Here is a 24,995-nt window from a genome sequence, read left to right as displayed (position 1 = left end):
TACTTTCCTGGACAGGCTGTTCCAGTGCTTGACAACCCTTTCATAGAAGAAATTTTTCATAATGTGCCCTGGCTCAACTTGAAGCCATTTCCTCTCCTCCTGTCACTTGTTACTTGGGAGACTAACCTCCACCTCACTTCAGCCTCCTTTCGAGTAGTTGCAGAGAGCAATAAGGTCTCCCCGCTGCCTCCTCCTCTCCAGCCAAAACAAACCCAGCTCCCTCAGCCACTCCTCCTAAGACTTGTTCTCTCTTGAATCTGAAAGTTGCAGACCTGTGGCCAGTACTTCTTCTTCTGTGGTTTCTTTGCCTTCTCCAGCTCAGCAAAACTGGATGATCCTTACATAATTTTCCTAGAATGATACACTCATTTTCTTTCCTTGAAACCCTGCACCCACCCAGTGGCAGGGGTACAAAAGGAGATCAGCAGCAGTAGGGGCCAGGCATTGTGCAGAGAAGAGCCCTGCAGCCACCCCAGCTCCAGCCTCACTTGTGGTTCCCTCAGCACTCCCAGCACCATGAAGGTCCTTGCAGCTGCCATGGCTCTTCTGCTCCTTGTGGCCATCTGCTCCCTGGCTGAGGCTGCTCCTGGAGACTCCAGCATTGGCACACCATCGCAGCCGCAAGGTATGCTCTCCTTCTCTGGGAAAGAGCCCCATCCCTATTGATGGGACCCCTGTGTCCACGGGGAAGGCTGGGAGCAGATGGTCATCACCAGTGCAGGGACTCAGTCTCAGAGGTGGAGGCTTCCAGGGGGTGTCCCCAGAGGATACAGCACAGCTGACAGCGAATCCCCTGGGAGCCACAGGCAGAGCCTCTGCCACAGTGTGGGGTCTCACTAGGCCTGCCTCTGTACCCTCACAGACATCATCCCCACCTCTTGCTGCTTCAAACACTTGTCACGCCCCATTCCACGCAGAATGATCGCCTCTGCCCACAGGACCAGCAACACCTGCCCACAACCAGCCGTGATGTGAGTACCCAGCATTGCCAGGGCTCGGGGGCAACAGCCAGGGCAGCACTCCAAGGATGTCCAAGGGTGTACGGGAGGGACAGGAACACCCATGGTGCTGCCAGCAGAACCCAATACAGGCACCCTGCTGCCCTGGCTGAGCACCTCAACACTGCTTTATCCCCGACAGTGTGGTCACCAGGAACGGGAAGATGCTCTGCGCAGACCCTGAGACACGCTGGGTGCAGCCATATCTGAAGGACTTAGAGATAGTGGAGTCCTGACTCTTCCCCACTGCTGCCCCAATGCAATGAACTCGACCCCCAGCACCAGACACACGACAAGAATGCTTGAGCTGCATCGTTCTTCAATAGGAAAATTTATTACAGTTGACATACATTCGCAAACTAAATTTTGCTTGCTAGAGTGAAAATACAAAAGCTATTAACATGCCTAAATAAAGTGTTTGGCTTGTCAGACCCTTTGGGTGTCTCTGAAGTCCCTGTTGGATCCCTGACAAGACAGAAGAGACCCACGGAGAGCCCCTTGCCCTCCCCACTCCGTGGTTTCACTGCTCCCCCTTTGGAGGGTGGCCCCATGACAGTGTTGCCGGTGTATTTTGGTTCTGAAAAAAATCTCCGGAGCAGTTAATTAGGGGTGAGATAAGAAAGGGTTTATTTGCCAAGGCAATAGGTGATATAGACGCGCGCGCCGGCCGTGCCCGAGAGGTTACATTTTATAGCATTATCCATCCAATCCCAGATGTGTCCACCCTTTGGCCCTTCCTCTGGACCGCCCCGGGCCCTCCCCCTGAGAATTGGGTCTGGGGTCTTTTTGGGACCACCTACTTCATCATCTTCAGCTTCATCAGAGTACAAAGGGTATATTGTCACCTAGTTTTTGACCGTACTCTGTGGTTTAGGCCCTGATACGCTGTTCTCCAAACAGTCTAGGCCTTTACCTTGACAAAAGACTAAACACTGCTACTGGATTCAGGGGTAGGTTGATATAGAAGGCATAGAATGGGGTAAAAGGGTTAGGGAATGTATAAACAAGGGAAAGGAACAAGGGACAGAGGGGTTTCTGCTTTTAAAACCTACCTATAAAATTTACAAGTCTTATAACTATTAGAAAAATAAAAAACCATTAGGGGCTTAAGGCATCAACAGCTCCCACAGTACTTCTCCCTCTCCAGCCCAGACTCAGCTCCTGCCCTCCAGCATGACCCAGACATACCTGTGGGGTGACAATACCATCTCACCCATTTTTTGGGACCCTCTCCACACAGCACATGTGGAGCCCAGTAACAATCCTCCTGGGCCAGGCAGCCCTGCTGGGCATCTGCCACCAGTTCAGTGACATATTTGCCCCAAACACTGGAGGATCAGGACAGTCTTTGACTGCACCAACATCCCCACTCCTAGACATTGCCCTCGGGCCCTGACACCACCTCTGTCCTCACCCCATTGCCCAGCTCTGGGGAAGGGAGTGGGACATCTCTGCAGCTGACACCAGCTCTGCCCCAGGGCCACTCTCTGCCCTGCACCACTTCTGCTTGGACCAGGACACACAGAACAATACCAAACAGTCACTTGATAGATATGTAAGGGCACTGGAGAATGAGATCCAACAAGCCAACATAAGCAAATTAATAGTGCTGCAGCCCTTCTCTATTTCTAAAAAATTCCACAGCGTAGCTCAAAAACTCAGGCAAAAAAATGCATAAAGCTGTGCACAAGTACACTTAAAACAAGAAGAAGGGTGGGAACCTGTGTGAGTTGATATAGCATGGAAGTTGAATTTATTTGCAGAGAGCCTGAAAACTCAATCAATACTTCAAATGGCAGACAAGACAAAAACACCTATTCCAAAGTGATTCAAAAATATATATATTCATTGTAATAATAAGAATAAAACAAGCTCTAAATCCTAAAAATGATGTGTAGAGCTCTGCAAGATTTGGGCAAGGCTCATTGGTTTCTTTCCCCACCACTAGTTTGCTGTACTTCAGTGTGTACTTCAATGCTCACTTCAATTGCTCTTCAATGCAACATATATTGCAATGCCTTTACCCACTTGTGCCATTTAGTCTTACAGCCACAGCTTCTAGATTAGTGACACTGAGAATCTCTGACTTGGGAAAACGTGGAAGAGAAAAGAGACTTTTATATTGCTTACAAGGCAAAAATGAGAGTCCAGCAAAAATCTTCCCTGGAGCATTGTTTTCAGAAATCTCATTATATTTTAGGCAATCTATTTGTCCTCATAGAACTGATTTATAATTCATGAAGGCTTGGTGTTGACAGTACTACAGAGCTACTCTTTAATTTGATCACGGTCACACATGAGATCTGACGTGAATTTGTGAAGTAACCTTTTGCTTCCACTGCCAGTTAGTCTCACGAAAGTTACTACATTGCTAAATAAGCTCAACATAAAATTGTCCAACCATGCTGAAAAACCTGTACTACACAAGCTTTGAAGTGTGCAGAAGAGGATTCATCAAGAAGACAAGACAAGGAACATCTTCCTTCATCACCTTCCTGTCAGAAACATCCATGGAGTTTGCTGTATATCTCCTGCACTTCTTGCATAGCAGCATTATATTTTAGTGCATTTTCTTAAAACTGGGAAGGATATATACCTACCCTGGATTAAATATTGGGCATTTTCACAGCACCATGGGGTTTTTTTGTCTAAATAAAGGTTGACTTAATCCTGTCCAAAGGTTTCCTGTTGCCCACTGCAGGTCTTGGCTGGCTCCTTGAGGAGGGAGCACTGCGGTGGGAGGCTGGCACGATACAGGACAGGCTTCTGCCTGCACTCTGAGCACTGACCACCGAACCCAGAGCCATTCCCACAGTCCGCCCCTCGATAGCAACCCAATCTACTTGTTAATGTGTTTCTCACAATCCTTCTCCCCGCACCATCATCCCTCTCTGCAGTCCCGGCTGGAGATGTCCTCCACTGCCACCTCCAAGGGGGAAGAGTCCTTCTTCCCCTCCTACGGTGCACAGGGGGATTCATCCCGTTCTTGCCTTCCACCCTCCCTGAGCTGCCTTTTCTTTTTCTGTGTAATCTTGAACATTATGCTGATATCTGGAAACTTTGTTTAATCAAAATCAGTGGCGTTCAAACACACCCGTGTCCGCTTTTCCTCGCACAGCTGACAGCAACACCTCGCTGCGGGACGCGCAGAGCGCAGGAGAGCGTTCGCTGCAGTCACTACAGGCTGGAGGGGAAGAAACACACAGCAACTGCTACACTCAGCACATCTGCTGAAGCAAGCGCTCGGGAGAATGACACGGAGCGCTCCATTTTCGACCTAAACTGGACTCCCAACCAGTTTTCCAGCACCGACATCCCCTCCCTGGCCGAGGTGCGCGCGGAGCATCTCGGGACTTGTAGTTCCCGGTGCGGCGCGACATGGCGGCTCCCCGGGCTCTGGCGGCTCTCGCCGCTGCGCTGCTCCTCGCTGCCGCCGGCCAGGCCAGCAAGTACTCCCGGGAGGCCAATGAGGGCTGGCGGCCGCCGGCGGCAAGCGGCGGGAGGCCGGGGAGTTCCGGGTGGTGAGGCTGAACCAGATCTGGGAGAAGGCGCAGCGGGTGAGTGCCGCGGCGCGGGGCGATGGCGGCGCCCGGAGGGAGAGCGGGGTCGGGCCAGGCCACTTTGGACACTCATTCCCCGTCAGCCGCCTCAGGAGATGGAGTACGGGGAGCTGTGTGTGAGGAGAGATCGAGGCTGTTCGGCGCTGGGCCGCCGGGCTGCCGTGCCTTTTGTTGTGTTCTTGGTCATGGCTGTCCCCGGCCGGCGGCGCCGGGGCCCGCTCCGTGGGGGCTGTCCCGGCGGCGGGGAACAGCCGTGCTGTGCAGTGTTCTCTCGGCAGATGAGATACGTATCTGTACCCTCCGAAGTGCTGATCTTCCCGTGTTTAAATCTTGCAGTTAAACCACATGGCCAGGAAGTTGGAAGAGGGAGGGAAGTCCCTGTGGGGCCATGGAGGATCTGAGACTGGCTCCAGTGCTGGTCGAATGCTTCAGCCCTGTCGTTCAGGGCTGTGATGCTCTCATCTGGCTGAAGGCCTTAGTTCCCATTCTGCACAGGACAGGATCTCACTGAGAGAGGAAGAAACCCTCCACCCTGCTAGTTGTGTCACCCTCATTCACACCAAGTCATGTAGACACATGCAGGGGCAACAACAAATGGCTATCACCAGTCCCAGATGAGAGCCTTAATTTTGACAGTGATACTTGAGTTTCTCTCATTTTGAGCTACAAAACAATATTTAATTAAAGTGAAAATACAGTAAAAATATTTAATCACAGTGGAAGTATTTGCTTAGAAATAAGCAGAACAGCTCCAACAGGAGAAGAGCGCACTGTACATATCCCCTGGTTATTGTGGACCTTGGAAATTAGGCTCATGACTGGCAAAGATTCAGTTCTTTCAGGCAAAGAAATATAGTTAATATTAATTCTGGATCTTCTGTATCCTGAATAGACATTCCTCATCTCCTCCAGAGCTACTGAATTAGAGGTAGGGCATCCCTGGGTTTAGTCAAAAACTAGAACCCTGCCATAATGTTGCTTCCCAATGTGCCAAAAGAAGGTATCAAAAATATTCCTTACCAAAATGGGAGAAGGATTCAATGGGACATAGGGCAATGTGTATTAATGGAACTCCAGCTGTGAACTGAGCTGAAGAAGAAACAACATGGAACTAGAAATAATCTATACTAGTATTGTCAGTTTCCTCTTACCATTCCAGTTACAACCTTTTTTAATTTTCATACCTGGATCTTCTGCAATTAAAATTTAAGATGCTTTACATCATCTATGGTAAGATACTAAACTATAAAATTAACTCTGTCAGTAAAGAACTAGGGTTTAGTAAATTCTGCGTGAACCAGATTTTAGAGATGCAACACCTACTTGAACTAAATTTGCCACCTTCTGAATTTCACCTTTGAGTACAACTGACACACAGTCTGTGTTTTATAAATCAATTTTTCAGTATGTCTGGGCAATACATGAAATAAGAGGAAAACTATGTGTGTTACACCTGCACTGAAATATTTGCATGTGCCAATGCTGAACTCTCTTTCCTTTGTTTTGGTAGTGGTAGAGATAGTACTGAAAACAGGGAACTTCTCTGTTGTGACATAAAAGATAGATGCTGCAATTCAGCATTGCAACACACAGCAGGACAAGCAGTCCTTAGGAAAGCCCCAAAATGTTACTTAGTGGGACCAGGAGCTGGCAAGCCAGAATTCCTTCTTGTTTCCCTGAGAGTGGGAGGGGTGGTTCGATCTTTCTCTAGCATCTCTTTTCATAGGTATATGCTTAATATAAAAAATTTTAAAAGTTATTTTATCACAAGACTTCTGCTTAGTCAGACCCTAATTCTACAGTTGTTTGAACCAGTAGCAAATACTCTGTAGGTTTCATGTGTGTGATTTGGCCTGTTGGTCTTTAACAACCCACTGTGCCTTGGCTGTTGCCATTGGTGCTGGTCCAGCATCACTTGTTAAGAGGATTCCTGGCCATCCCAAAGCAGCACTGGGTTCCAGCATCTGGGCAATGTTACACAAAAAATTTGTAGTAAAGGACCCTTTCTTTGAGAAGCAACTGTGTAGGTAATGATGTTGCAGGTAGTGATTGTAGCCAGGCAAACAGCAAATGGCTTTAATTGTTGTAATGTTTGACAAATTTCCAGCAGTCATTTCCAGAATTCCCAGGTACCTAACTTGGATGTTAATGTCCAGGCAGCATTAGGAATGAAGAGTAAGGAATGAATGTAAGGAACTTGTTGCTTTGTTATTTAATCATTAAACTTACTCTTGCACCTCTCCTTCTAGTTAGTTATCCCAGCATATAGATGGAAGTAAAGTCCACTAACACCTTATTCCAGATGTTAGTAAAGTGATCAGGATTCTTACCCATTGACATTTTTCACCTGGTGTTTTTTAGGGTCCTATGTGAGATGACCGTGAAGGAAGCAGTTCTTGAGCTGAATACTTTAAATTAACTTATGTATTCACTCTGTGTTACATGAATGAGACAGGCAAGGGGCTTCCAACAGGTTTCAAAGGATTTATAATGATTAAAAGGACAGTTACTTGAGCTTTGGACTAAATTGTAATGAGAATCAGAAAAATATTACTGGAATTGGGAGAATTTTAATAGAATCTTTCTCTTTTTTTCCCCTTAAAGAGCAGTGGACTAATGTAGTTCCTTAGTTTTTATTAAGAGTGTCCAAAATCTGGAAGTTCTGAAGTTCAGGTTCAGCTTACAGCAGTGCAGCTTAGCCAGCTGCATAGTAGTCATTGTCTCTGTTCCTGTTTTCTCTGTAGTTCACAAAACTTCAGGCTGACCTGGCATTCATTTTAACTTTAATTTTTTTTATTTTCCTATCTTTAGCCTCAATGTTTTATCTTTTTGTTCTGTTATGCCAGACAGAAATACCTCTAGGTTTTGTATGTTTTAATGCACATAAACCATGTTAAGAAGTGATCTGAGAATTTTTTTTCATTTTGAATCGTAGTAAAAATTGCTGATGAAGTGTCTTTGACCTGCAAGGCCATTGTCAGTGACCTGGTAGTCTGAAAAACTGTACTAACCAATGAAGTTTACCATATGTTTGGAAGGTGGTCCACAAGAAAGCACACATGGTGACAATGGCACCTTGTTTGAGAAAAATTGCAGTGCTACAATATCTGTCCTGGCTTCTGAGGTAACTGCAGCAAGAGGTGACTGCACTTCACTGAATACAAACCTTTCTCTGTTCTTGTTAGCTCCATCTTTCTGCTGTGAAACTGGCAGAGTTGCATAGTGATCTAAAAATACAAGAAAAGGATGAGCTAAGCTGGAAAAAACTGAAGGCTGAAGGGCTAGATGAAGATGGAGAGAAAGAAGCCAAACTCAGACGCAACTTAAATGGTAAGAAAGAAGTTTAAGCATTGAATCAGATACATGCCCGGTTAGACACCTGTGTTTGTGTTCAAACCATTAAATAACAGGTTCTCTGTCTGGATACTGAGCACACACAAGCTCTTTGGAGGTCAGTAGGGAGCTGCAGCAGGCTAGCAGATTCCTTTGCTCCTGATATTTTCGGAAGAGGTCATTAAACCTGGGAACTCTGTGTCTTAAACTGTTAGGTTTTCCTCCGTGAGCTGCAAAATCCAGCTCTACAAGTCAAGGATGTAGCCAATCTCTCATCTTTCATACATCCATAGTTGATTCTCGTGTTTGTGTATCTTCTATTTCTTTGCAGTCATTATGACTAAATACGGAATGAATGGAAAGAAGGACTCTCAACTTGTCGATACCAACTATATTAAAGATGGTACAGAAAGTGACACACTAGATGATCCAAGACTGGAAAAGTTATGGAGCAAGGTGAGTACGGTTTCCAGGAACTGGAGTATTGGAAATCAGTGTTTCTTCATTGAACTGTTGGCTGTATCTTCTGAGAGCCCCCAAACTTGGAAGTGATAAGCTTTACTACTGTTCTGTAAGTACTGGCCAAGCTTCTGTGCTCTGTAGCTCACATCTTCGTGCCCTGAGGGTATCCCACCTGCATCCAGATCATCCAGGTGTGGCAGGTTGTCTTTGCAAAATAGAACACCCACATTGGTCTACACGAAGGAAAGAGTCTGGGTCCACTGAGCTCAAATGGAGAATTTCAGTCAAATTTCATTGAACTCATGATTTCCCTGAGTGTGACTATCACACTGTGTATTAGTATATCTATGGTGTTTTTCACAGTTTTCTTATTGTTGTTTATCAGCTTTTTTAAAAAAATGCATTTAAAGTAGAACCATTTCATAGGCTGCTTACAAATGAAATATATGAGGGGAGGGGTTTTAAATAAGAACTTTCCCAGTCTAATATTCAAGTGGAAATTTCCAGGATATGCATTCATGCTTAAAAAGTATGGCTTTAGAAGTCTGAAGAAAACTTCTTTTTGACATGATTAAAGCCACCTTATCCATCAGTGTCTAAATCCTGACCTCATACTAATATTAAAAGAATTAAAAGATCTAAGGAAAAGCTGCACTTAATAATTTTCTAAATGTGGTGGGAAGTGGAAGGACGTTTTGGCATGTGAGTGCACTTAAAAGCACTTGGCCTGGAAAATATAATCAGCTCATGTTTCTTTCAGGCCAAAACCTCTGGGAAGTTCTCTGATGAGGAGTTGAATAAGCTTTGGCGAGAATTTAAGCATCACAAAGAAAAGATTCATGAATACAATATTCTGTTGGAGACCGTGAGCAGAACAGAAGGTACCTGAACATTTCTCTGATGTTTCGAGATCAGTACAACTCTCTTCTCTGCCCATTGCTTCTATCGTTTCCAAACTTCTTTGACACTCCTGACATTTCTGTCAGAACTGCTTGCAGATGCTGACATTTTCAAATACTTACTGGGTTTAGTTCTGCATTAGCTTCCAAAAATCTTGCCAGCTAATGAAAATGTTGCCATTTTAGTTTTCCGATTCTGCCTGCATTTCAAGCAGCTAAGATACCATCAGATTAACAATGATGGCCATAGTAGTTAACTGGAAATTGTGCAGCAAGCTACTGCAAAATGTGGTTCTAAAGTCTGCAGAACATGCATGTTTTATCTCACCGGCTGGGATATACTCCTCCACCAAGAGGATATACTCAAATATCTTAGGCACCGAGTGTGAGGTATATTAGAGCATCAAGGATCTGAATTCAGCTTGCTGTAGTAATCTGAGCTAAAATTCTGAGAGCTGAAGAATTCTAAAGCTGATAATTTGATGTTTGCATTGTATAGTCCAAGCTGGAAGCTACTGAAAGTCATTTCACTGTCAGATGTTCTGGTTGGTCCAGGGAAGAAGGCAAAGGACTCATCAACCATCCCTATCCCATTTCCTTAGCATCTTTTATTCACCTTTGATTTGGTGGATTTCTATTGACCTATAAAGATTTGACCTACAATCAGTAATTCTCGTTCTTCTTCAACAGATATCCACAAAAATGTTATCAATCCATCTGAAGAGAACCTGGTGAAAGAGGAAATCTTGCACAACAAGCACAGAGAACTCAAAGAGAAGTTAAGAAGCATCAATCAGGGGTTTGAGCGTTTGCGTAAAGTCAGTCATCAAGGATATGACACAACCAGTGGTATGATACAGTGGGGTTTGTGCTTATTTGGGATTAATTTCATTTTAAAAAAATAAAAATCATTGGGCAAGTAATAAGGTGTAGCTACAGTATCACAATAATAGTGTACCACAGTGGGCTGAAGAGATAGATACAGCCAGACTGTTCTATGTGGAACCCAACACACGAAGCCTAATAAAAGCATAGTAGCAATGTGTTGAGGTGGTAGTTCTGTCTTCCACACCCACATGAGTAGGGATATTACACTTTCAGCCCCTGGAGGGCAAGCAAAACAATGTGCAAAGCAAACAATGCTGTTATTCAGTTCCTGTGGGGATTTTTTTGCTTTTGAAAAACTAGTTGCTACAGCGGTACTGTAGTTTTATCCAGTACTTGTATTTTTTCCCTTTTCATCTAAATAGATCTATTAGTGATGCAGTGTTTAATGTCTTTGTGTGTATGTATATCAGAAAGCATGCTCATACTTCCTAGAAGTTGGGCATGAAAGCATTGTGTCCAGATTTTCATTTAGTGGTATGTGTTTGTTTAGAATTTGAAGAACCAAGGGTGATTGATTTGTGGGACATGGCCAAATCAGCCAATTTCACTGAGAAAGAACTTGAGTCTTTTCGGGTAAGTAGAATTCCAATGAGATCTCTTATGCAAAGATATTTTCCCACATAAAGAAATACTCGATGTTACTCTGATTGCAGCCACTTCTGTATTACCCTCCAGCCATCATAAAAAAAAAGTAATGCTTCTTTGTTAATACTGTATAAACATGTATGTAACTAGTCATATGTATGGTTCTGTTACAATCAGCAGAATGAAAATTCTGAATCCTGTCAGAACAAGTGTCACATATTTTAAGTCTTTGAAAGATTGAACCCTGCTTTTTTGTTTCCAACACACCAGATTTACCTCTTACCCAGTGTCTTAATTACTTCTTTGGGAAGCAGTGCAGTCTGTATAACCAGCTATTTGCCTCTCATGCCCACCTCTTGCCCTGTTAACTTCCCGTTGGAGCTATGTTGAACTAACCCAAAACTCCTGTGACTGCTCTTCAAGGAAATATAATAGAAATTAATTCCTATGTGCTTCATATTGGTTTTATTCAATTCAAGTTGCAATGAGAAAATGTTTGATTATCTTTTCATCTGACTCTTCGTGTTTATCAGAATGGATTTTGATTGATAGCCTGAAGAAGTAACTCTCTTTAGGGCTTCTTCATGGAGCTGCATGTACAAAAGATGTTATCTTATCAGCCAGGCTGGGGACACTTTGAGCTTCTTTTCCAGATAAGGTAATGAGAGAGTTTTAACTGCCTGGGACCAGGTTTGAAATCTATCTCTCTGAGATATTAAAGATCTATATTTATTTATTTTAACTCACGTATAGCCCAATTCTCTTACAAAGCAAACATTTTAGTTACACTGATTTCAGTGGCCCTGCTTCTAAGAGTGTCAGAGGAAAGGTGCTGAAGTCTGCAACAAGGCTTCTACTCAGTGGGACATTTTGATCAGGGCTGTACAATTGCATGAGAGGTAAATTTGACCTTTCTATCTGCCACAGTGAAAAAGAAAAAACCAATTCCATAAGCAAGAACACATATCTGCTTATTAATTCTACTGTTTTAGTAGAAATCTTTCATGCAGACCCTCATCACCAGATCAAACCTGTATTGTTACAGTGATTGTTGGGACATCCTAACAAAAGTAAGATGGGAAGAATCAGTAAAACATCTGCAGCTAAAATGATTTATCAGACCATGAAAACCTCAAACTGAGGTCCTGAATGGAGTATGTAAAACAGACTGAAATGTTCTGCAGCGAAAGGAAACTATTTTCTTGTCAGAAATATTGAAGACAAAACCTCCTTCCTTTGAAAACTGAAAAAAAGAACTATTAAGATGATGGATTTTAATCTTTTTTTTTAATTGTCTTGAAATGAGAAATTTTGCCAGCCACCAGGACTGAAACACGCCAACGAAAAAAATGAAGTGGGCTCTGTCTAAGCAGGATTTTACTGCAGGGTTTGGTTGGGTATCTCTGGATGTAATGCATAGACCTGCTGCCATAAGTGGCATAACAGTTTGAACTGTTCATATCCGCTTCACAGAGGAGGTGTCCTAAGACACAGAGAAACTGAGTCTTTTGCCTTGAATTAGCAAAGCAAGAACATGCTTTGGTGGGTAGGGACCTTACTCACTCCCCCTTATCAGGCTATCTGAGGACTGTCTCTGATACATCACTGAACACCACAGGCTGGCCACTCTCTTTGGGGCAATTTAAGACTTGCTTTTTGTTTGTTAGCTAATTCATCCTATTTCAGATTCGTCATAGCACAGTGTAAATCCAGAAAACATTTAAGTCTGAGCAGAAAATAACAGATTCAGGACCTGATTTTGAAAAGAGTCTTCTTTTAAAAATTGTTTGTCTCCCTCCCCTCTCCCCAGTCCACTGTTCTTATGCAAAATTTTTTATTTGGTGTTCACTGCTTTCATCTCCCAGCACCTCACAGCCATCCACAGTCTCCTTTTAAGGACTCCGCAGTGGGTCATTTTCAGCATCTGCTTTCAAAATCAGGTGTCTGGGTGGTGATGATAATGGATTGTCCAGACCTTGTTAAGAAGCAGGGAATTGAAAAAGCTTTCTGTGCTTCACTTAGTAAAATATCCTTAGGAGTGTCTTGGCAGGAAAAGAGAAAGGAAGCCTTGAAAAGAAAATCCTGTGAAGCTGTTTGTATTTGTTGTCATAGGAGGAGCTGAAACATTTTGAAGCAAAAATTGAAAAACACCATCACTATCAGAAACAATTAGAGATTTCACACCAAAAACTGAAGCACGTAGAGGGAACTGGAGATAAGGAGCATCTGAACAGAAACAAAGAGAAATATGCCATGCTGGAAGAAAAGACAAAAGAACTAGGATATAAGGTCTGTATAAATCCAGTGTGCATACATGTTGAAAGCTTAGCTCAGCAGTAGAGGGTAAGTAGATTGTCCAGTGCTGATTTTGCATGCAAGTTGAATGACTTCCAGAGGGGGAGTTCAAGGCACTTCTGTTCTCATGTTTAGTAAAGGGTACATATAATTGTTTTTTATGGACCTAATTCTAAAAGGCCTGAAATCTCCCTATTCTCTGCTCTCCCTGTTGTCACATATACTAATAACATCTAATATATTAATTATATTGATAATTTCTTGTCTTACTGAAATTTGTGTCATGTGTTTTGTTTTCCTGATAGGTAAAGAAGCACTTGCAAGACTTATCCAGCAGAATCTCTCAAGGTCTTCAACACAATGAATTATAAAAATTCGTTCTACTTCATGGGATCAATCTATTAAGACAAAACAGATAATGTGATTTTTTGAACAGGGCTTACTAAGGACTCCTTCTGAAATAGTAAGGATTGAACAGATTTGTCCTGTAAGAAAATGTATTTTTTTGTCTCCTTAATTGCCAGTTTTGTATTTGCACTACAAAATTAAATGATTAGATTATATATTTAAGTTGCACATCTTGGATCATATAAATATCACATCTGAATCAAGTAGCAGCCTTTGAAATAATCAGTCATGTCAAAAGTAAAAATATGTGAACTCTCAAAAGATTCCTGCTAGTAAAAAAATACTAATCTTACAGTCAGGTAAGATATTCTTATCAGTGAAAACAAACACTGAGATACAGGCAGTTAGAACAGAGACCAGAAAAGTCTTTATTTCAATGCTTGTCCTATTACATTTCCTACTTAAGGTAACAAAAATACTTCTACTGACTTTGAGAAATGGCTCTGACTTTGAGCAGTGGCTCAGAGCTGCACTGTGTATGAGTCTTTCATGTGAGAGGGGGAGGAGGAGTAAGGAGGGAACAAGCACTGAGGTCAATTAACACAGTTTACTTATTGACTAACACATCTGAAGTTACTCAATATTTGTGTACAATTATCTTGTTCATAGTTGCTTGGTTTTGTTACACTTAGTCATTAAAAAAATCAAAACAAGATACTGATGTGGCTTTTTTTCTTTTCCTTCCCTTTCATATAGCGAGGAGTAACCAGACCTGAGTTTTGAGCATGCTGCTTATTCCTGTAATGTTCATTCACACAGTAGTTTTTAAGGAGTGGCTTTGTACCACAAGAATGTGTTTCTATGCTCTGAATAGGCAGGAGGCTCCCTAAAGCAGCTTCTCTCTGAGCACAGATTCCAGTGCAATATCCAGTAAAGGTTATTATCGCTCTCCCTTTCAAGACCAGATTTTTCTGGTCAGAACTTTGGCAAACATCTGGGTTGAAATTGTCTTTATTTCAAATGACACTTTTCAGGAACAAGGCTAAGGCAAAGGTCCAGCATAGGTAAACTGTTACAGCTGCTTGGTTTAGGAACTCTGTGACTTGCAGATTGCAGTGCTGCCATGTGCTACATGAGGAAGCTGAGCCTCGCTCTCCCTACCTGTTCCATGAGAAATAGTGAAGAGATCCATTCAGTCAGAATAAGCCACTCATCCTGGGTCCATCATGGGATAAAAGTAGCATGATTCTGTACATAAAGACTAATATTATGATGGTGATCTGAACCAAAACTGTGGTAGCAGTCTTACTTTGAGATTCCGAATCTCTTTCTTTGAAGCAGTAAGCTTTTTTTTTTTTACTTTTTTAATTTTATGTAAGCTAAGAGTTAGTTATATTTCAGAGACTCATTGTCCATCTTGATAGCAGGCTACTATTAATATTATCAGTCTCCTTAGAGATGGCTCAGTTCACGTAGTTTATGGTATACATCACCTTCGGTTGGTAAGCTAAAAAAAAGTAAACCCAAAAATGGCTACAAGCTATTTATGAGAAAACTGGTTTGTTTGTTTTTCTAGATGCTACACACTATTTCTTCCCCAGACTATCACTTGAAGGGCTGTTCAGCTTCTATATCAGAGCAGTAGCTGTATTATCTTACAGGTTTGTCTTCATTATTTTTTTCAATTTTTAAAGGAATGCAGAACACTTTGTATTCTATACTGTGTTAGAAAGTGCAGACTTCACTATGTCCTTCGGTTTTCCCTTGGGCAGAGTAAGAATTAAATCTATGTGCCCCAAATCAGTTTGGTGGCTGTAGCTTGGATGTGGAGAGGCCCCCAGCACTTGGGTGAAGAACTTGCGCACATGCACTAAATACATCAGCAGAGGAGAGGAGCTAAGCAAAGCCACTCCTGCTTAGCAATCCTAACTGGGTTCTGTGGGAGTGGAAGAGCTTTTCCTGAGCATGTTCAGACACTGCTGCTGAGGGAGATGTGCTGCATTTGGGAAAGCAACGTGAGTGTCTCAGCCTACACTACAGGCAGGCAGAGCAGCTGTGTGCTCCACACAGGAGGGCAGAGCAGAAAGCTGGATTTCGTCTTCAGCATGTACCTGAAATAGAATATGCTTACTGAGGAATTTCTGAAGAAGTTCAGAGCAGCACAAGGTGCTGGATTCATGGAACAATAACCAGGGTCTGAACACTTACTGAACACTTACTGCACTTACTGAACAAGTGCAGAGCTGCTTCAGCACAGGATTTAAAGAGCAGCGTTGGCTGAACCAGGCAGTGGTGGGTGTACCTTGTCTTTACCCACCACACCATGACAGTAATTGGGCTCAAAGGCCAGGAAAGCTCCAGCAGAGAGAATGTTTGGCAAGCACGGCGAAGTACAAGAGGCTGACAAAATATTTACATGTCACAGTAATTTAAAATTGGGAACGAGTCACAGATCAACAGCAGCAAAGGTTGGAGACTGGGGTCAGCGCAGTCACCTCACTTTAGCTATTGAACATAGCTGTTAATGAGTCATCAGCCCTAAAGATTGTTCACACAAATGTAGAGGAGAAAAAAAATATAAAGGCTTTTGCTGCCCCTGCATCCAACTTCTCCCTGAAATAGTCTGTGGCTGAGGTAGAGTCTACAACAGCCTAGGGAAGACATGAGGAATAGTCTCCATTCCTGTCAAGACTCCTTGGGGCTTTCCCTGATTTTGAGATTTGGGGACAGAGTAGTGTACAGGCTAGTGAGGTGTAAAGTCTGATTTCACTCTAGTTTCTATAACCTGCACCTCACACACAACAACGTGTGTACAAGTCAGTTAATTATTTCAGTTTTTAAGCCTCCAAAGACAATTCATATGGCCAAAATAACAAGAGTGGGTAGTGTTTGAGACATTAAAGATTAAAAAGTAACTTGAGTCACCACTGTTGTGTTTCTGTAAATAGCAACAAAAATTCAAAGCAAAGAAAAATGGTATGAATGAAATACACATACTACAGTCCTGTACCCCATGAGAGGTGAAAATGGAGTTCATAGGTGAGACTGCACAGAAGAGGCATCTGAAAAGGAAAGAACTAACAGCTTTTAAACAGTGGTTGAACCTTATCTTCCTTGATAGGTATTTTATCTGATCCTTTTGCAATTATTTAAATTACCAAATTTTTCAAACCACTCTGAGAAACAATTTGAAGTACAAAAGTGGGACCAAAAGAGGGAGGAAAGAACTGCATTTGTTAGGAGAAAAAAAAAATCAGAAAATTTAATATTTTATGCAGTTAGTCAAATTCTGCCCTGAAAAACAACCTCAATTTAAGTAAACATGTCAGTGACTAGAAGTAGGACAGATTTTATTTGTTAAAAAGTTTGGGGGTGGAAATGAGAGGAAAATAAATACTTAAGGCATTAAATACAACAGAAATAACCAAGTCTTTCTTAAAATAAGCACAACCTACATGTTAGTACAACAGCTAAGATGGCATCATTCTACCAAGACAAGGAACAGCACTACAGTAGATGTACTGCTCCAACAATCTCTGCCTCCCAAGGGATCCTGATGCCTGATAGATCCACAATAGCAAGAGTATTTAAATTCACCAAGTAGAGATCATTTACATTTTGTGAGCTGAGTTACCATGTGCCTTTTCAGATCCAATTGCTGCAGATGGGGATCTCGGTGCTCGAGAGCTGGTGGAAGCAGGATCCTTGGCTGGGCTCTCCTGCTTGCTGTGTGCCCAGCTCTCTCTGTGGAGTTCCCTCAAGCCAGGGTTAACAGAGCTTTTGCACAGAAGGTGATAGAAAGCAAGAGACAGAGAAACCAGCTTAGCTTCCAGAACGTGGCTGCCTTGACAACTCATCTTGGCTGAGCATTTAGCAGGGCCTCAGAAGGGCTTCAAGCCCTGACTGAATACCAGTTCAAGGACAGGAGGCACATCTCAGTGGCTGCTGCCTTAATCCCAGCTCAGGGTCTGCAGCTTCACTTCAGCAGCCATCTCACCCCATTGACCCTAAAGGGAGCTGAAGGGGCCCTAACACACCATATTTTCAGTTCTGCCATTTATTCAACATATGGGTCCAGGTGAACTAGTGCAGTTAGTTACACCCCATGAAAGAATGTAGGTCCCCAGCCAGGATCCAGCGTGCCACAGTGCCCAGAACCAGAGCCTTGCACTGGGAGCCAGGCTGCTGAGAGCTCCTCTTCAGGCCCTAACCCAGGGCCAACCCAAGTACAGTGTTCAGCTCTGGGCTAACCCAGCCAGAGATAAAGCACAGTTCATATGTTTCATGCCAAACATACTCATCATCCACAGCCCTTCCCTGCCATCATTTGGTGCCACTTCAGAGAAGGTTTCAGCCTGTTGGTTTTTTTTATAGGTGCCATTTCACATACAAAAATCTACTAGTAAGTAGTAAACAGGCAGTTTCAAAATAATATTTAAATGCAGTTTTTCTTTCCATAGTATTTGTGAGAATAGAAGAAATAAAGTAATTAAATAAAAGTCAGTAAATAGAATAGATTGTTACTTTCAATACAAACAGACCTACCTTAGTAACTGAGAATGGAGTGCTGCATTTTCTATATGCATTATGTTATCTAACAAACTGCTTCTAAATACCAAAACAACATTTCCTAATACAACAGACAGTTGACATGTATTTCAGGCCATTCATATAGCACCTATGGGGAAGCAGGATGTTAACCTATAGAGAAAAAAAGACTGTATGGATTTCTTTTACTGGTAGCCAGAGGCATAAAATAGAAGCATTCATAAAATCTGTCCAGTAGAGCCAAAAGAAATTCATAAACTTTCCTCCACAGCAAATATTTCAAGTTGAACTGTATTTGGTACAGCAGTGATTGCAACCCAAATGCTTTTATCAATAGCCCTTAACACACTTTCATATCCAAACCTTCGTGTAATTTCCCACTGCTCAACAAAAGAGCACTCTGCTAAATCAAAAAGAAAACAGTACACAGACATTAATGCTTAACATGTGAACTTTGCTCCTTCACTGATGTGTTAATTTATCAGAAAGCTGCACACATCCATTTTAATAAAACTAACCATTTCAGTCTCAAAGGTTGCCTCTCAATAACTGGTCTATGGTAACTTTAACATGGTTATTTCTATAGGCAAAGTGAGTGTTGAATCACTTTGAAATAAGCCTCCTACTAAAATAAAATGGTATTTAATGTTCTACAGTTATAATTTTCCAGGCAGTTTAAAGAGAGAAGAGAGCTGCACTATTTTAAGAATAAACACACCAAGAACTGAAAATCTGAGTATGAAAACCAGTAATTTGCAATGCCTGGCATTGGATCCATTAGTCCAACTGCAAAATTCAAATCTCAGTTTCTAATTTAAGAAGACATCTGAACCAAAACCATTAACTAAATGGTCCTTCAGTGGGGAGTCTGTTTTCCAGCCGATTAGGTTCCAGGTTCTGGGACTCAAGTTTGCAATTCCAAATATGCCCAGTCACAGTGTAAAGAGTCTTCATTCATACCAGTTCCTGGGGCCATGGGTGTCCCTTTAATTGTTCTATTTTGAAGTTCAAGAAAACAGAAGAAGAGTAAGAATTATGTGCAAAAAGTGACATCTCTCAAAGATGAGTGTGCCATGGCAAAAGCTTAGGAATCAAGGGATACCGCTCTTTTTGGTTCAAGAGCAGACTGCTGGTACTGGGAAATGCAGCAAATTTCTCCCTGTTTTGGTAGGAATTTTTCAGATTATACCTTTTTCCTAATCTGTACTGAACTGACACAGATTCTTACACAAAACCCACATTCCAACAGTCTGAACACCTTCCACACTGGTAACTGCAGCCTGGAAGACTCCAGTTAGCTTTCTCCAAGCCTTTCTTTGAGCAGCTAATAACCATGATCTATCTGGGATGCATATGTCTTAGGCAATGCTAGCATTAGCCTCAGTTTGCTGGTATCACTAAACCCTTACCACTGATCAGTTGTTTCAGGTCTTGTACTAATGGACCCTCATTCTCTGCAGAGCTGCAAAACAAAATTTTCCTTTATGATTTGTTATTAATTCAGAATAAGAACACTGTTTTCCAGAGATGTTTTATGAATTGTTTGAAATTTTGAAAGAAAAAAATAGCCAATGTAACCAACTAGGACAGTCAGAAGTCCAAAGTATTGCCACAGTATGTGTCTGGGATCACAGAAGAAGCAGAAGTGAGCATGTTTAGCCAGAAACATACATTGAGAATAAATATGAATTCTCTGCAGCTCCTTCAAACCAAGGAACAGAGCGACTCACCCAGTTCAGCTTTGACCACTTACAGCAGAGACTGAGAGCAGAGGAAGGTAGTGTGGCTCTTCCCACACTGCTCAGGGCTGATGGACAGAGGGACAGGGTTCCCATCACAGTCCAAACTGAAGACATGGCCAGCTGCAGGCTGTAACCTGCACCTTGACAGCTCCCCAACCAGAAGGACAGCAATGAGGGGGCCTGACCATGTTAAATGTCGCCACTGTAAAGGAGGGTTTGGACAGAGGTAGACACGCTGAAGAGCATCTAGTGTCTGCAAACTCCAAAGCAGCACACCTGGGGCTTCAAGTCCAGTCACCACAGGAAATGCATCCTCACAGCTCTCACTTGTGGTTACTAGTATCATGCATTCACCATAAAATAGACAGACAGCAAAAGTTAATCTAAGACCAGTTCCTGGGCTTTCAGTAGACCTGATCCATCTCTATCAAATATCCCAGCCACTGTAAATGACACCAGCATAGCTGAATGGAGAACTAGGTGCACCTTCACATCAGGTCAGGGTGCTCTTTTGTTTCATAGCATGGCCCAGCTCTCACCATCCTTCATCCAAATTACTTACTAAGCTTTCATATACTTTCCACAGAGGAGAAAAAAGCAGACATGGAGGATAATTCTGTCCAAGGTCTAGACTGTGTATTCAGTACAGGCCTGAACCGTTTGCATGACATGACACCAGGATAATGAGACACACCATCATACATGGAGCATGGCAGTCTGCCTCTTTAGAGAAGACTCCAGCCTTTAATCATACTGATGTTTTATTCCATTCCTGGTGGAGGCAGTACCAGCACATCATCTATGTGAATAAGGACACAGCCTCAATTTCAGTCTTTTCAAGGAAACTACTTCCTTGCTATAAACCACACTTGTACAATGCCAGCAGATCTCCAACACTGGCACAAACTGCATTTTACAGACACATACACTCTTCTGGTGCTGCCCTTCTGTCAGTGTAATAGCTGGCAAAGGACAACTGCTGCTTTCTGGCTCGTTGCTGACACCTACCTATTTCATGAAATTCCCAGTAAGACTTTTTCCTGTGCTTCCCAATTTGTGTCTAGTACTACTGGTTGTTGGTAGTAAAAGGACAAAGTGTTATAGCAGCCAAAGGCAGGCCATGGGGTACATCCTCCAAATGTGGCAGAGACACGGGGAGTGAGGAATCTGAGTGATTCATTACATAATAAAACTTCAGTATCCAAAGGAAAGGTTCCTTTCTGAACATTCAATATGCTCTATTTTCTGGATACGAAAGGTCCATAAATTTCCAGCTCAGCCCACAGATAAGTAAAATTTAACTTATACAATAGCAGATGCTAGGGGTTTTTTATTTATTTATTTTTCTTTTTAAGGATTTCACAAGAGTATAATGTAATGTAGAGACAAATTACTGTCATACTAAATCTGCTTTTGATCCCGCCCCCCACACTGCACATTTCTCAAATAAGTTGACACATGTTATTTCAGTAAAATGGTGATGTTACATACGCCTCTGTGTACACAGTGGGATAATAAATTTGAATTATTTCTAGATGCTCTGATGCAGGGAAATGTTTGAAAGCTCATAAGCTTTAAAGTTCACTCAACCTCAAGTTTTTACTAAATGCAAAGTTTACGTGTCACTTGCACTTTCCTAAACTTGCTCACCATCTTATAAATCTATTTATTGTATCAGAATCCAGGAGAAGAATTACATGTATTATCCTGTCACATATATTCCAGCCTTTCAGAGAAAACTTATAAGCAACTGATTAGTAACCAACTGATATCATTGCCCTAAGCCTCAGAGTGAGGCTTCCCTGAAGCCTGTCATCTTTAGGATGGCATGGGATAGAATAGAATAAGAAGAAATAGAAAAAATAGAAATAGAATATTATATTTTAGTTGGAAGGGAGCTACATCAACCATCTAATTGCACTGCCTGACAAATTCAGGACTGACCAAAAGTTAAAGCACGTTATTAAGGACATTGCCTGAGTGCCTCTTAAGTATTGACAGGCTTGGGACATTAACTGCCTTTCTGGGAAGCCTGTTCCACTGTTTGACCACCCTCTTGGTAAAGAAATGCTTCCTAATGTCCAATCTAAACATCTCCTGGAGCATCTTTGAACCATTCCAGCACATCCTATCACTGGGTACCAGGGAGAAGAGCATCTTCCTCTCTGCTTCCTGTCCTCAGGAACCTATAGAGAGCAATGAGGTCGCCCCTCAGCCTCTTTTGCTTCAAACAACACAAACCCAGTGTCCTCAGCCACCCCTCAAAGCACAGGCATTCCACTCCTTTCTCCAGCTTTGTTGTTCTTTTCTGGATGCATTCAGGGACCTTCCCTTACTTTTTAAGTTGTGGGGCCCAGTACCACACACAGCACTCGAGGTGAGGCTGTACCAACGTTGAGTACAGGTCACCTCTTCTGCCCAGTTGGTCATGCTGTGTTTGATGCATCCCAGGATGGGGTTTTCCTTCTGGGCTGCCAGGGCTCACTGCTGACTCACACTGAGCTGCTGTTGGCCAGCACCCCCAGATCCTTCCTGCTCTCCAGCTGCTCCTCTCCCCATTTATACTCATGCCCAGTGTTACCCCATTCTAGGCACAGAATCTGGCTATGGACATGTTAAATTTCATCCCATTAATCATGGCCCAATGCTCCGATCTATCTAGATCCCTCTGCAAGGCCTCCTGTCCCTCAAGAGGCTCAACAGCATCCCCCCATTTGGTGTCATCAGCAAACCTTCTAATGGGGCATTCACTCCTGTATCCAGATTGTTGATAAACTTATCGACCAGAACCGGCCCTAGGATTGAGCCCTGAGGAAGCCACTGGTGACTGGGCACCAGACAGATCTAGTCCAATTCACCACAACCCTTTGAGCTCTGCCCTTCAGCCAGTACTTCACCCAGCACACCATGAACCTGCTCTGGAAAACTTGTCCAGAAGGATGCTGTGAGGAAAGTATCAAAAGCCTTACTGAAAGCAACAAAACCTACATCTACCACCTTCTCTTCATCCTGGAGCAGGTGACCTTATTGCAGAAGGATATCAAATTATATGAACCTATGTTTACTGAGGCTGATGAGTGCATTGTTCATTAAATGCCTTTCAATTGTACTCAGCATGATCCTGTCCATAATCTTTCCAGAAACTGAGGTTAGACTAACAGGTGTGTAGTTCTCTGGGTCTTCCCTTATGCCCTTTTTGTATACTGGAATAACACTGGCTAGCTTCCAGTCATCAGGATCCTCCCCAGATGCCCAAGACCTTTGGCAGATGATTGAAAGGGGTCCTGCTATAACATCTGCTGGCTCCTCCAGCACTCTGGGATGAATCCCACCAGGCCTCATGGATTTGTGACCATTCAGCTGATGCAGCTGGTCAGGGGAAAGCATAAAATTGAATCCATGAGAACCCATATAAATTTTAGAAAAATGGCACTTAATATTCACCTACACTGAAAAGACAATGTTTGCAGACCTGCTCCTTACAAACTTCTTTTTAATAACTACTAACTCTCCCATCCTTACTCTGCTTTGCTTGTTCCTATTGCTGCATGGTGTTAAATTAACTTTTCCTTTCAAGCTAAATTGCAAAACACGGTTTGTATGACTGGTCGAATGAGAGCTGAGGATCTCCCCAGAGAAAAGGTGATACAAAAATAAAACAGCACTGTCATCTGAAAAAAAATTCATAATTTTTACAGTAACTCATGAAATTCTGTGTATTCCTCCCACGGTTATTTTAGCAAGTATGTGTGCTATCCCAGACAAACCAGAAGAGGAGTTTACCAAAGGGTGCATGTTTCAGCATCTCACAAAAAAGTGTAATCACTCATAATTCAAGTATAGCTTTACAAGGGACACTGATTTAAAACTGCTTTGTTTAAAGCAGAGAGGAAAAATGAGGAATTTTTCCAAGACATTTGCTAAAAACAACTCTCAGGGCAGATTTTCACAAATATTTACATGCCTAAAGACACCTACTGGCATTTTCCACAATTAGGTGTCGGGAGTGCTATTAAAACCCAGACGACTATTTGCATTGTTGGGCAATTAAATGCCTCCAAACTCTAGCCCTCCATTACCTTGGAGAAATTCCATCACCCAGACACTTGCATATAAAAATGCACCATAACAGCTACGAACAATGCCATAAACCTCACTGATGCAGTAGTTACATTTGGTGCCAACCTACTGAGTAGGTCCATCAGAAAGAAAGAGGTACATACACAGCACACTAATGCTTATGCCCAAACACTGCTCTTGCTGACGGCTTGTTGTCATGTCACCAAGAGCAATTCTGCCATGTTAATGTACTTCAAGAACATCTTACAGAAGTATCAGCTACATCACATTGTTTTGTTCTTCTGGTAATTAATTCCTGGTAAGAGCGGGAGGAGATCTGACTCTGATAGAATGCTAAATCAAAAACAAGCAAATCCATCTTTTTATCATTAGAGTTATAAGTCTCATTTATCTCAAAATCTGGGAGATATTTTGGGGTTTTTTACAAAGAGCTCTGAATCTGGAACCATCCTATAGTAGTCACAAACTATATTTTAGATCACTTGTGCACAAGTTGTATGCAAGGTGTGTGCATAAACCCCTCACTATTTGGACATTAACAGCAGTACTAGAGTTAACCCATGGAAGCTACACGGTGAGCACAAGTCTGCTCATAGGATTATGGTTTGATTTCCATTGTCCTCAGTTTGCTAGTGGAAGTTGAAGTCAGGTGATTTTACATATTTAGGAAAAAGGTTTTCTATTTCTGTGACCTCCTGTTGTTCAAATGAGAAAGCTCTAATTTCTCCAACAGAAATGCCAACCCTGTAACTTGACAGGGAGGCACTAGCAGAAGAACTAACCAGTTTTTGATAGCTGCAACACTATGGTTTCTCCTTCTGCTTCAGCCTCCTACATACAAAAAAAAAAGAAACAGAAGCCTAAAAAGTAAAATACTTCATTTGTGGAAAGCCTCATAGGATAATTGAGTTGACATTAACAAAGGCTATTAGTGCAAATTTATATACAACCATCTAGCTATTCCTAGTTGAAGTTACTATGACATACCCAAACACATGTACACAGAGAACCATGTGCATGCACAAATTCAAAGCCTCTTTTCAACCCAAAAAGCATTTTTTTTCAAACTGTGATTCCTCTGTGAGGCCAGCAGCAACTTGATGACCTTTACTATTGTGTCAAATCCTTACCCATGCTACAAGTCCCAGATTCAGTGCAAACAGTTCTGATCAACGCACAGAAAGACAGCCTTTGCAGAGACCCTAGGTAATATATTCTCCTGGTAAACAGATTTTTACAACAGAAATATTGTAGTTT

The 24,995-nt window shown here is 42.3% G+C and overlaps 2 protein-coding genes across 2 annotated transcripts; both read left to right on the top strand.

Moving 5' to 3' along the window:
* The first annotated feature begins 451 nt into the window (after window positions 1–451).
* On the top strand, window positions 452–1,429 carry LOC103755069 (C-C motif chemokine 4-like). Its single transcript, XM_008920969.2, has 3 exons — window positions 452–625; window positions 863–971; window positions 1,141–1,429. Exons 1-3 carry the CDS (start codon window positions 517–519, stop codon window positions 1,232–1,234), a joined length of 312 nt encoding a protein of 103 aa, XP_008919217.1. The 5' UTR covers window positions 452–516; the 3' UTR covers window positions 1,235–1,429.
* A 2,932-nt stretch (window positions 1,430–4,361) lies between these two features.
* LRPAP1 (LDL receptor related protein associated protein 1) lies at window positions 4,362–14,078 on the top strand. Its single transcript, XM_018088969.1, is given in 9 exon segments — window positions 4,362–4,470; window positions 4,473–4,555; window positions 7,744–7,888; window positions 8,223–8,347; window positions 9,114–9,234; window positions 9,943–10,101; window positions 10,631–10,713; window positions 12,838–13,014; window positions 13,326–14,078. Coding segments are annotated over 9 exon segments (1,053 nt in total). The 5' UTR covers window positions 4,362–4,376; the 3' UTR covers window positions 13,392–14,078.
* Window positions 14,079–24,995: the final 10,917 nt, after the last annotated feature.

Source organism: Manacus vitellinus, unplaced genomic scaffold (assembly GCF_001715985.3).
Source record: "Manacus vitellinus isolate BGI_N305 unplaced genomic scaffold, ASM171598v3 scaffold_0_pilon, whole genome shotgun sequence".
Lineage (NCBI taxonomy): Eukaryota > Metazoa > Chordata > Aves > Passeriformes > Pipridae > Manacus > Manacus vitellinus.
Note: the sequence above shows the minus strand (reverse complement) of the source record. Positions and strands in the feature narration are given on the sequence as shown.